General features: G+C 49.7%; 1 protein-coding gene across 2 annotated transcripts in view; it reads left to right on the top strand.

The window, feature by feature from the left end:
• The window catches only part of NSUN2 (NOP2/Sun RNA methyltransferase 2), a 28,412-nt gene extending 17,142 nt beyond the window's left edge, over positions 1–11,270 (top strand). For both annotated transcript variants that reach the window (XM_082380319.1, XM_082380320.1), the window contains 10 exons: positions 389–462; positions 1,030–1,160; positions 1,483–1,579; positions 4,313–4,497; positions 4,812–4,904; positions 5,639–5,774; positions 6,564–6,644; positions 6,951–7,089; positions 8,304–8,343; positions 10,340–11,270. In XM_082380319.1, coding sequence (XP_082236445.1) covers positions 389–462; positions 1,030–1,160; positions 1,483–1,579; positions 4,313–4,497; positions 4,812–4,904; positions 5,639–5,774; positions 6,564–6,644; positions 6,951–7,089; positions 8,304–8,343; positions 10,340–10,562 — 1,199 coding nt within the window. In that variant the 3' untranslated portion in view covers positions 10,563–11,270. The remainder of the gene's footprint in view (positions 1–388; positions 463–1,029; positions 1,161–1,482; positions 1,580–4,312; positions 4,498–4,811; positions 4,905–5,638; positions 5,775–6,563; positions 6,645–6,950; positions 7,090–8,303; positions 8,344–10,339) is intronic.
• The last annotated feature ends 1,731 nt before the right edge of the window (positions 11,271–13,001 follow it).

Raw genomic sequence — 13,001 nt, 5'->3', positions numbered from 1 at the left:
CTCTCTGTTGTGGTGTGCAGGCTTCTCATTGCGGTGGCTTCTCTTGTTGCTGTGGAGTTTGTCTCGGACGCGGTGTGGACTCTGCAGCTCCCTATTGCAGCAGCTTTACTGTGTTGTCATTTATGCACGTAACATTCACTTGTTCTAAGTGTGCAGTTCGGTGATCTGTAGTGACTTCACTGCATTTTTGAGAAGAGCTCATTTGCAGTCACTCCCTGTTCCCACCCCCGCCCGCCCCAGGAACCACTAATCTGCTCTCTGCCTGTGTGGATCTGCCCTCCCTGGGCATTTCCTGTAAATGGGATCATACAATATGTGATCTTTTATAATCAGTCTCTTTCACTGGCATAATGTGAATTTTTGTGTTTGTTTTTTGTTTGATACGTAGGTGCCGTGGAGCTTGCTGACGTGTCTTCTGAGCTGCCAGGACTGAAGTGGATGCCTGGACTCGCGCAGTGGAAGGTAGTGTGTCTGCGCGGCCTCCGGCGCAGACGGGCAGACCCGCTCGGTAGACCCGTGAGACCTGCGGGCGTTGCAAAGCACCCACGGTTGGGTGACTTGAAGAAATAGTACATTTGGTTATGCAGCTTAGAATCGATTTCTGAATTATGTGTAATGACAAATGGTATGATTACACAAATATTTCTCTCTGGCCCTGGAAAAGTTTTCCTGTCTTTATTCTGCAATTAGAAGTCAGCCTTGTTTATTCTCATCCGCATAAGTATAGTTTTGCTTTTTTTCTTTTAACTGGCTGGAATTCAAGCCTTGTTTCCAATATGAAACAATTCACTTTTCAGTTTTAAACGAGGAACAATCTGAGGCTTGTTTTAAAAAAGAAATAAAAACCCACATGGAAAATGAAAATGCTGCTTTATAGGACGATTCTCCTGTTTCATGGAATAAAAGGTTGTCTCATTTTTATCTTTGCAAACAGTCCTCGCTTTGGAGAGAAATGAGAATCGCCCACTCTGACTTTTCCTATTATTAGGTGGGGCGGGTAATCTAGAATCCCACCCTCTCGTCCTGCAGGTGATGACGAAGGATGGGCAGTGGTTTGCAACGTGGGATGATGTTCCCCACAGCAGACACACCCAAATTCGGCCTACCATGTTCCCCCCAAAGGACCCCGAGAAGTCACAGGCGATGCACCTAGAGCGGTGGTGAGCTCGTGGGGAGGTGGGACCTCTGGCGTGTCCTGCGTGGTCTGGGCTGCGCCTGTGGCCGACCCCTCGTGTGTGAGCTTTTCAGCAAGTAAGGTTCCCAGGGCCTGAGCTGCAGGCGTTGAGCATTTATAAATAACAAAAATAAATGGCTTGAACTTAATTAGGTAATAGTTTGGCCAGTACGTTAACTTTTTACACATTACACATCGACGATTCTGTCAGTGAGGGCTGGGTGAATATTTACAGCAAAAGAGTGTACTTAGGATCAGTTAAAAACGGTAAATTGTGTGGGGTGTTTTTTTTTGTTTGTTTGTTTCAGTCTTAGGATATTACCACATCATCAAAACACTGGAGGGTTCTTCGTGGCAGTATTAGTGAAAAAGTCTTCAATGCCATGGAATAAACGTCCCCCAAAGGTAAACACCTTCCAAAACAACGTAACATACCGTGCGGTCTTTTTGTGCAGTTGAGGCAGAAGCTGGCTGAGGTCAGTGGAGCGTTTTTGTGTGTGAGGCGGTGCTGGTGGTGTTCTTAAATTTAAATTTTGAGTTTTCCAGAAAGCAGCAGTGTCTTACAAGGGAGGTGGAAAAGGCAGAGTTGGGAAATGCATTTCTTCTATATCTTAAATCCAGTTCTTTAATAAAAATTGGAAAGTCGTAAAGACGACTGCTCTGTGGTCTAGGATCAGAAAGAACCCCTGCAGGCCGGTGTCTGTGTCTGCCTTCCTGTGGGTAGTTTTCAGTCGGAACAACTCTGCCAACCTCAGGCCAGCCCGTCTTTGCCTTGGCCATGAGAGGTCATGACAAGCTGTCCAGGCCTGGCTGACGTGGACATAGATAGGGCCTGACCTGTTGAGCGAACCTCAGCCGCCCCCTGGGTTATGTAAGGGAGGCCATGAAGCCGAGGGGTTCGGAGAGGGCAGCCTTGAGTCTTGACACAGGGTTGCCATGTGATGCGCTCTCCTCCCCTTTATCAGTGTATCAACGTGGGGAACTTTGTTAGCGTGTCCGTCAGCCTTCCTTCCGTGACCGTGGAACATGGCCTGGGGTCACAGTGCGTGCTGGAAAACGAGGACAAGTAATGCTTGGCCTTTGGAGAAACAGAAAGGAAACCATTCTCTGGGGTATGGCTAATCCCGACGAATGCTTGGGGCACAGCCTCACACTGAAGCGACGTGGCATTTGCGGGCCGTCAGCACGGTGCTTGTGAGTTGGAGAGGTTTTCCAGAGGCGGAGCCCCTGACTCTCACAGCCCTTCACTCCCGGTCAGGAATGGGGCCACGGAGCTCGGAGCAGTGCTCCCTAACACATGAACGCTGGCCACACGGTAACTTAAATTTTCTTGCAGCCACGTTTTAAAAAGTAAACGGAAAAGTGAGATTAATGACATTTTATTTATCGCAGTATAATAAAATGTGATTTTCATGCAGTTAAAGTAAGTTATTAGTGAAATATTTTTCATGCTTTCGTTCCGAGATTTAAAAACAGTGTGAACTTTCACTCGAAGAAGCATCTTACGTGGCACCGGTCACATCTGACATGGTCAAAGCGCACGACTGGTGCTGTACTACATGGTTACTGGCCAGAGCCTGTCGCATATGTGTACTTCAGATTCCCTTGCACTTGGGGCTGTGCTGACATTTTTGTCACATAAGTGGTTTTGAGTTTTTTCTTCAGTGTGCCACCTCTGATGTGGCATCTTACTTTTTAGAACAACTTGGTATCATTTGCTCATTTAAATCTTACTACTTCTTCTGTCTCCTTTGAGTGTGTCAGTTCCTCATTCATTTAGCTGAGAAAACCTGTTTTGGCGGCCTGCCCCGTGAGCTCGCCCAGCGTGACTCTGCTGGGGCCACATTGATAACTCAGATTCTCAGTCTTCAGGACGCCGTTGTCTAGTTGAAGTGATGGAGCTTGTAAATACAGTCAGGATTGGAGCCAGGGAGAGCCAAGCTGACGAAGTGCTGTTGGTATCCTTGTGAGGGGGCAGGATTAGATCTGGGCCATTGCGATGGAACAGAAAAAGCCTCCTGCACAGAGGGGCGTGGGAGACGGGCTCCGAACGGCAGGCACAGGTGGGCATAGGAAGGATGCGTACCATCGCTAGCCTTGTCAAAGGGTTTGGGGGTTTGTTCTGTTTTGCCTTTTTTTTTTTTTTTTTCAACAATTAAGTAGAGTACATTTTCTGGGAGGTGGTGTTGCCTAGTGTTAATAGCTTTAGGACCTTAGCAACTTGTCCACTTAATAGCTTTGTGAACTGAGGGACACGTTGAACTTTTCTGTGTTCAAGTGTCCTAATTCGTAAACTCACTTCATAGGGATTGAGAATTATCACTTTTACCAATCTCGTGACCTGTTAGAAAGGACATGTAGCTTTAAAGAATTTTATTAAGTTGAGGTGTAATTGACATACAACATTATATTAGTTCAGGTGGACGACATAATGATTCTGTTTGTATATACATAGTTACAGAATGTTTTTCCTCATGGTGAGAACTTTTGAGATCTGCTCTCTTAGGAAGTTTGAGATATGCAACAGTGTTATTACCTGTAGTCGCTGTGCTGTGTGTCATGTAATAGTTTTTTTATGTAAGATCGTATATAAAACATACATAAAAAATTAATGTAAGTGAAACGTTTTGCACATTCTTAAAGCCGAATTTATACTGTTACCCCGGATCAGAAGTTCGTTTTTCTACAGGCAGTTTCTCGGTCCCTGGAGGTGCACTTTATCTTTCTACTATCTTTCTTCTAATCTCCACAGCGGTTTATCCAGGGGTCCTGGGAGAGTTTCCACCGTCCTTTATGTATGTCCTTGTCTTCTCGGCCCCGGCTAGTGTGTCTGGGGCAGCGTGCGACTCGTCTCGCAGAGCAGACGCACGGCAGCATTTCTGAGTGAGGACAAGCTGGCGTTGTTGGCCTTTGCCAGGAAACGGGAAGTTAAAACTAGAATCAGTGCCCATGAATTCTGCTTATAATAGCAGATAGATTTAAAACACTTGTTTTAAAAAAATTCTGTTGTCTCTCTTTTGTACATGAGATGCTGTGTTCATTTGGATGGATTTTGCGACGTTTTGAGTTCCGTCTTTTCCTGTGTCAGGGCAGAGGAGGTTGTTGGCTGAGTTTAAACAAGCTTACCCCCTGTTGCAGCTGCAGGGTGAGTCTGCAGAGCCACGGGGGCCTGTGCAGCCGGGCCCAGCAGACCCCATGGGAAAGAGCGTCTCCCACCCCTTGGAGCTGGAGAGTAAACCGGCCGCTGGGATTAGCGACACAGAAGCAACTGAAAGAGCTGAGAATTTAGAGAATAATGGAAATAAGAAAGATGGTGTGTGTGGGTAAGAAACGGTGTGTCTTGTTGCTCACGTTCTCGTGTCTCCCCAGCCCTCGTAGATTAAACAGGAACCCAGAGCTGTCTCGGGGGTGGTTTGGCAGGGGTGAGAAGGTCCTTGCTGTATAGGACACGGTTCAGTGCTGAGGAACCCCCAGGGTGGATGCCGCGGGCTGTCCTCTGGAGGGAAGAGACCTACTTCCCCACACAGCCCGCGCTGCACGGAGCTGGGATGCGGGCTGGGCGGGCGGAGGCGTGTGCTATTGGGATTTAGCGGCATTTCTCAGATGCCAGATCGTCTCGTCTCCATTCCCTTCTCAGTCCTCCTCCATCTAAGAAAATGAAGTTATTTGGATTTAAAGAAGATCCATTTGTATTTATTCCTGAAGACGACCCATTATTTCCACCTATCCAGTAAGGATGAATTCAACGTTTTAAATTCTTCTTTTAAATTTACCGTAGGGTTAAATGCACACGTAGTCACATTTAACTGTAGTTTTTCATTTAGCCCCTTTTTAACGCATGTCGGAGCTGGATGAAAGTTTAGAGGGTGTTTACTGAACCCTTCAATTTAAGGTGAGCAGTAATCAGAGAACCTAAACCGCCCAAAGGTATAGATGATAGAGAGATGGAAAACTCTGGGCTGCGGCCAGGGCTCCCCGCCTTGTTCCCTGTTAGGAAGTGAAGAGTAGTGGGTCTGGGTGGGATTTCCAGGTAGAACAGAGGGGAGAGGTGCTCAGGATAACAGTCTTGGGTTCATCTCTTCCTTGTTTGTTGAACTTGGTATCTTTAAACCAGAGTGGTCACTTACATTCATTGTCTTGTAGATAGCGGGTCCTTTGCCTGTGTTTGTAAAAATCCCTCCTCAAATGCCCACGCAGCAGGTGGGTGCCCTCAGGTGTGGTGTTGGAGCAGCAGCTGAGGGGGGAGGTCGCACCTGTTAACGCAGGTCCCAGATCTAGCTGCGCTCGGGCGAAGCTCCCGGAGGCCCAGGTGACGCGGGTGAAGGTGGGCGTCCACGGCAGAGTGCCGGCGCCCGCACCCACAGCAGCTCTGAGGGGCGGGACCTGTCGGGGCGAGCAGGCTGCCAAGAGACATTCGTCACGCCCTGAACGGAGCCCTTGTCAGCCGCCCTTTCTTCTTCGCAGGAGGTTTTATGCTTTGGGCCCTGCCTTCCCAAAGATGAATCTGTTAACTCGAACCGTGGAGGGGAAGAGAAGGCAGCTCTACATGGTGTCCAAGGAGCTGAGAAACGTGCTGCTGAACAACAGCGAGAGGGTGAAGGTACCGCTCACGCAGCCCCGGGCCCGCGTGCGCTCGGCGCTGTGCTTTCGCGTCTGCTGGGACTCGGGCGGGAGGGGCCGGTCCTGACGCGGCCCTGCCAGTCTGCGCGTCGTGGGCAGAGGGGAGCCGAGCTGCCCGGGGGTCTCAGCCGCTGCCACGCACAGGCTGCTCGGCCGCGTCCTGTCGGCCCCGCTGGGCTCACGCTGTCTGTGTCGCGGGGGGCGACGTCTGCCTGCTGCTCCTGTGGGCGCTTGGCTCTGTTTGTTTCCGTTTTCCTTAGGAGTTTTCCACTGCTGGGCCCTCTTCTCATTTGCTTTTCAGTTTTCCCAGCCCGTCTCCCTCTCGCCTGCGTGTTTAACGCTGCTCACCTCTGTGTGGTCTGGAGGCCCCCGAGGTCAGAGTGTTCTCAGGACAGGGCTGGGCCATTAGGTGCCGTCTTTCCTTCCTCTCCTGGGTGTCCGCTGGGGTTTCCAGGCTGACGGCATCCTTGCTCCTGACGGCCCGCGGAACGTGTGCTGACCTATTCTTGTGTTCTCGGAGTTTCTTGGTTTTAACGTCTGTTGTAATTGTCAGTCCGTATAAGCCACAGAAACCGAAGCCGCGTGAGAGTATCGGTTGGGCCAAGAGAACGTCTGTTTTAGTCAGATGACTCTTGAAGTATTTTCCACTCCTTTTTTCCTTCTTTCAGCAGCTACTTAGAGCTCTGTCTCCTTGTGGTAGAAAGGAGTATTTTAGTCGATTATCCTGACTTTCACTTACGTGCGTTTCATCTGATATTTTCCATCCCAGGTTATTAACACTGGGGTTAAAGTCTGGTGTCGAAACAACAGCGGTGAAGAGTTCGACTGTGCTTTCCGGTTGGCGCAGGAGGTAAGCGCGGCCGGTGGGGGCCGCGGAGGCGTGGATGGGTGTTTCTGAGCCGGCCCGGCGGGTCAGGACCACTGAGCGCCGGGCTGGCTTCTGCCACGGGGGCTCTCGAGGACACTGAGCTCTCCCGGGGCGCTAGGGTGGGGCTGTGCTTGCTGGCGTGTGTCCCGCGTGTCACTGGCGTCCCGCCTGCCAGGGGCTGCCGTGAGGGGAGGGCCGGCCAGGCCCCGCGGACGCCGGCGGCTCACCTCACGTGCCTGGGTGGTGATTGCTGCCATTCGTAATGGCCACCTCTCTTTATTCCCACAGGGAATATATACGTTGTATCCATTTATTAATTCAAGAATTATCATCGTCTCCACGGAAGATGTTAAAATTCTGTTAACCCAGGAAAATCCGTTTTTTAGAAAACTCAGCAGTGAGGCATACAGCCAAGTCAAGGACATGGGTAAGCAGTATTGGCTGGTGTAGAGACGCAGCTTGTCCTCGTACACATAGTGAAGATGTAGGTGTTCCTGCCTGATGGAGCTTTTTCACTTCTATGTTTCAGGACGTTGTGACTTGGTTCTTAGTGCTTGCGTCGATTTTCGGAGGGATTTCTGGAGACATACCTGATAATCCCTTTCATTGAGGGTCAAGGGCATTGCTGGGGTTGCTCTCCTTCCCCGAGCCAGCCTTCCACGGTTACCTGTGCAGGTGTCGGGGCCCGGCCAGCCCGCCTGCCAGAGCCCCAGGCTGCCCACTGTCACTCGGGCAGCCAGGGCCGGGCCCCGCGTGGACGCAGAGGGCAGGTCCCAGCGCTCGGGTGTGTCTGCGTCTCGAGGCCCAGGGGACCGACGAGCACAGGCTGTCGGCTTGGTTTGGCACCTTGACCAGCGCCCTGCGGTAGAATGTGCGTCCTTGCCCAAGGTTCCTGCTGCTCTGCGGGTGGCGGTCACATCCGTGCTTTTCTGTTTCGTAAACTTCCACCTCGAATCACTGAGTGACGTTTCCTCCTAAGAATACAAATAATCCCACTTGGACTCTAGTTCTGTTTTTCTTTTCTTTCTTGCTTACTTTTTTATAACTTATTCTTTATTTCCGGCTCCATTGGCTGAAAAGGGCACAAATCAGTCATTGAAGTTAACGTGGTCTCGTGCCTGACGTTCAGGCCTGAAGCCTGAGGAGTAAGAGCTTGCCGGGCCGAGGCCTCCTCGCCTCCCCAGGCAGGGCTGCGTTCGAAGTCGGGATTGTTCTAAAGGGGGAGGGGCGTGTGCTCTCTTTCTCTGTTAGCCCTGCATCTGGACGGCTGCAGCACAGCTTCTGGCAGGTTGCAATGTGTTGTCCCATGCTCTTTCGGGGAGTGGGGGCAGTTACTTATTCAGTCTTGAATTTTGAGAATCAAGCAGTAGTTAATCCCCACCTCCCTGCTCCTGAGAGAGGCTTGCTGAGTGTTTCAGTCTCTCAGTGGTCTGATGTGAGCCTCTTCCCCACTGTCCCCGTGACCCCACTTGGTGCCTGGCTTGCAGATGGCATTGTGAAGTTAGACGGAAAGGCCTCTTTTCTGCCTCCAGACCCCTGAGACCAAGAGTCTAGATTACTGTTCTCTGGGCACACAAACGTGCACAGCAGAGGTGTCCCTGCTGGCAGAGCTCGACCAGTGTGTGTCTGTTTCTCTTCCAGCCAAGGGCAGCGTCGTCCTGAAGTACGAACCGGACCCCGCGTAAGTGAGACGCTCCTGCCCTCGGAGCCTCCGTGTTCTTGTCCGTGGGGGGGGTGGTGGGTGGTCTTAGAAGCCTTTTATGATGTTCCTCTCAAATAGTACTGTGCAAATTTTAGAACTGGAATATTCTCGTATGTCATGAAGATACTCTTGATAAAACATTCCTTTCAAGCCACGTGTATTTTTATTTAGAAGATAAAATGCAGAGTCCTATTCTCTGTGCCCTAGAAATCTAATTCTGATTTTTACCTTAAACAGAGAAAGTGTACAGATAGGACAGTCAAGAGAGGTTGAGTTCTTCCACCTCGGCTGTTGGTTCGGCTGGTGTTTGTGGATCACCTGTTAGGTACCAGGCAGTGTTGCTCTGGGCCGGGGCATGGGGGGCCGGCCCCCGTAGCTAGACTGACAGCCACCTCGGGACCACGGGACCACTGCTCTGCGACACCCCTCGCAGGGGGAGCAGGTCCCACGTGGTCAGCGCTTGTCAGAAACAAGACAGAGGACTTGGGTGTCGGGCCCAGGGGTCCTCAGCAAGGGGGTGGCAGAGTCAGCATTCGCGTCCCCAGACTGGTTTACATTTAACAGCTGCCTCTGTCAAATGAAGCACCATTTCCAAAGGAGGAGATAGAGCAGAGTCTGGGCTGGAGAGGGGTTTGGGCAGCTTCTCTGGAAGGCAGGACCAGCTGGGCAGCAGCCTGGGTGGAGTTCGCACGGGAGGCCAGGTCCTGGCACCCAGTATGGTCTGTGGGGTGCAGCCTAGGGGGGGGCGGGACCAGGAGTAAGACGGCAGGTGGGTTGTAAGGTAACAGTGCTCGTGTGGCCCACGTAGAAAACTGTAGGCTGTTTTAAAGATGCGGGTCTGCTTTTCCACATAATGCTGGTGTCTACTGGTTGAAGTACACAGGTGAAAAGACAGCTTCAGGAATTAGATTTTTTAAAGAGGAAGAAAATGGGAGTATGGGAATTTTCTGGTATTTTCCTGTCATCGATTTTTATCAACTCACTGTCCTAGAAAAATGGAAAGGTCCGATGTGTTTCCATCTCCTTTTCTTAGTGGTTTCTCTCTTCCTGGTTCAGGCCTTTCTCTTCTCTTTTTCTGTTTGTTTTTTGAGAAATATGACTGAAACGCTTGTTTGTTCCTTGCACAGCCTGTGTCACTGATGCCTGGCATCAGGTAGGCTTGGGACACATGTTTACTTAAATGAGGGCTTTAGGAGCCTAAAAACTAGACCAGAGTCACGTTTGAAAGAAAGTAAATAACAGTATGCATGGTACAGGCTGATACGCACAGTGCTTGGTCAGGGGCACATGCGAAATACAGACAGTGGCCGCCCTCCCAGTTAGGACAGGGGAGTTGATGCCGCCTGGGGAGCCGGTTGGGCAGGCAGGGTGTTTGGAGCCGGATGGCACTGCTTGCTGGACACAGGCAGGCTCGGTGTGCCGGGCATCGTACCGTTACGGGGGTGGGTGACCAGACCCAGTTCCGGGAAGCATTGAGTACGGAAAGCATGGGGTCCTGGCTCCCGGTCCTGGTGCCCCGTCCGGCTGGCGCTGTTACCCTGGGCCCAGTTATCCGGCCTCTGCGGGGCCTCAGTTTGCTCATCTGTAGACGTGGGCCGCGAGCTGCGAGGAGCCACGAGGGACAGGACAAGTTCCTGGTGGTTGGTAGGGTGGGGCATACAGATGGGTCTTCACATTGGCGAAGGTGCAAGTATTTGGAAATTCTAACGCTGAAAGTGTTTGAAATCTGCAGAGTTGGGGGTTATTCCACTGTGAGTTTTTAGAAGGAAAACCTGGCCAACCTGAGGGCGTTGGTACTCTTCAGGACAGGAGGAAGGAAGCTGGTTTTCCTTTGAGAGAAGCCTCCGTAGAATCACAGACTACAGTGCCTTCCCCGTGGCTCCGGGGTACTTTAGGGGAGCGGTTGTGTGTTAGCACTGCCTACGGTGCAGTTAGGAGGATGCTTAATGCTTACCCGGAGCCGTTGTGTTCACAGGAAACCGGACACGCTCCAGTGCCCCATCGTGCTGTGTGGATGGCGGGGAAAGGCCTCAATTCGAACTTTTGTGCCAAAGAATGAACGGCTTCACTATCTCAGGATGATGGGGCTGGAGGTGTCGGCAGAGAAGAAGAAAGAGAGGGCTGTTGCGACGAGCGAGAGTGCGGCCAGCCCTGGGGCCCCGGAGGACCAGCTGTCTGCCGAGCAAGGGGCAGGGTAGCCGGCCGGCCGGAGGCCGCCGCAGGCAGTGACCCGGCGGCCGGCCCGCCCCGGTGCGCTGTCTGCAGGGGCCTGCGCCTCGGCGCCGCCGCGGAGGCGACACCCAGGGCCGCTGGTGAGCGGCGAGGCGCACGCCTGTCAGGACTGGGAGGGGACGGCGGGCAGGCCTGTGAGGGACCCCCGACGCCTGTCACGTGGAGCGCATCGAAGGTAGTTTTTCAGCTTGTTAGAATTTCCTCATTTCTTTGGCAAAGTTGGGTCCAGTGTGCCTGTTGCCGGTAATAGACTTTCATTGTTAAAGTCTTATTCTACCAAGAGTTATAACTGCCCTGGCAGAAAATTTCAGGTCCCTTCTGTTATGCCTGTATTGGTCTTAAGGCCTAGTGCTTCTTTTAGGCATTTTTTTTAGAGAGAATCTGTAACTACGTGTGGATTGTTGGAAAACTGTACTATCAGCTTTAATAATTGTATTAAGTGGCCCATTAGTGTGACATTAATACGCAGTGGGGTTAACATCTGAGGTCTCAGATGACTTCTGTGCCTTTGTAATAAAAGGTAAAATAAACTTTCTCACAGTAAGAGCTGTATCGTGAATTGTGATACTAGTCTTGAGGGTTTTATGTGCTTTTATTGGAGTACCCTGCAATTTTAATTTTTAAATGGGGTTTGGGATCCTTGGAAAGTTTAAATAAAGAGTCATTAATGAAAATGGGTATGTGTACGACTCTAGTGTTTACTCCAGTTCATGAGGCAGAAGGAACTAACTTATTTTGGGGTAAATGGAAACATTGGGATTAAAGCCTTCTTAGCTGGTGGAAGGAATTTTAATGTGAAGGCAGCTCTTGAATAAAGTCAGTAGTTAGGCCTGAAAGCGCTTGACGGACTTTCTTGTGGGTTAACCTTTTATCTTCCAGAGGGCGGTACTGACGCTGCGGCTACAGTGAGCCCGATGTGGGTGGGCAGAGGGTTGCTTAGCAGTTCGGGAACCGTCTCCGGCGCTGAACGGGCTCCCTCGGGCACTGTGCTGACCAGGCAGGAGCTGCGCGGCCGTTTCAGTCACTCGCTTACCAGGTCCCTGCTCTGTGTCAGGCGGGGTTCTGGGAGACACATCCTATCAAGACCCTCAGAATTTCAGGAAAGAAGAGTATGGTGTGGTGAACCTTCACGTCCCTGTCACCTGGCTTTCACAGTGAATACAGTCTCATTAATACCCACCTTTCTGTATTATTTTAAAGTAAATCGTGTCTAACATTTCAAAAGATAAGGACCCTTTTTCTTTTTAAAAAATAACCTCGGGACTTCCCTGGCGGTCCAGTGGTTAAGACTTCGCTTTCCAGTGCAGGGGGCGTGGGTTCAATCCCTGGTCTGGGAACTAAGATTCCACATGCCTCATGGACAAAAAAACAAAACATAAAACAGAAGCAACATTGTAACAAATTCAATAGAGACTTTAAAAATGGCCCACATCAAAAAAATCTTTTAAAAAATAAAAAATAACCTCAATAACTTCACACCAAAAGCAGTAACAATTCCTTAACGTCAGATAACTTACATGAAAATTCTGTACACCGAAAACTATTAAGACATGGATGAAAAAATTGAAGGCACAAATAAATGGTAAGATACTCCATGCTCATGGATTGGAAGAATTAATATTGTTGAAATGTCCATACTGCCCAAAGTGATCTTACAGATTTGATGCAAGCCCTAAAAAATTCCAACGGCATTCTTCACAGAAAAAAGAATCCTAAGATTTGTGTGGAACTACAAGAGACCCTGAATAGCCAAGGCAATCTTGAGAAAAAGGATAAAGCTATAGGCATCATATTCCTGATTTCAAACTGTATTAAAAAGCTATAGCAAAACAGTATGCTATTGGTAGAAAAACAGGCATGTAGATCAGAATAGAAAGCCCAGGAATAAACTCATGCATATATGGTCAATTTTTGGCAAAGGAACTGAGACTATACAATGAGAACAGGACAGTCTCTTCAATAAATAGTGCTGGGAAAAGAGGATTGCCACATGCACAAAGCATGAAACTGGACCCCTATCTTACACATAGACAAAAGTCAGCTCAAAGTGGATTAAAGACTTAAATGTAGACTGAAACTGTGAAATTCCTAGAAGAAAACATAAGGGGTAAGCTCCATGACATGGCTCCTGGCAATGATTCTTTTGGGTATGACAACAAAAGCAAAAATAAACAGGTGGGACTACAAAGGAAACCCACAAAACGAAAAGGTGGTCTATGGGATGGAAGAAAACGTTTGCAAACCATATGTCTGATAAGGGGTTAATACTAAAATTTAACCTGTTAATACTAAAAATACAGGGAACCCATACAACTGAATTCAAAAAAAATCCAATTAGAAAAAGGGGCAAAGGACTTAAGTAGGCATTTTCCCAAAGAAGACAAATGGCCACAGATAAATGAAAA

This window comes from Balaenoptera borealis (genome assembly GCF_965194805.1).
Source record: "Balaenoptera borealis genome assembly, chromosome: 2".
In the NCBI taxonomy this organism is placed as follows: domain Eukaryota; kingdom Metazoa; phylum Chordata; class Mammalia; order Artiodactyla; family Balaenopteridae; genus Balaenoptera; species Balaenoptera borealis.
The sequence above is the reverse complement of the archived record's forward strand: the minus strand, read 5'-3'. Positions and strand labels throughout refer to the sequence as shown.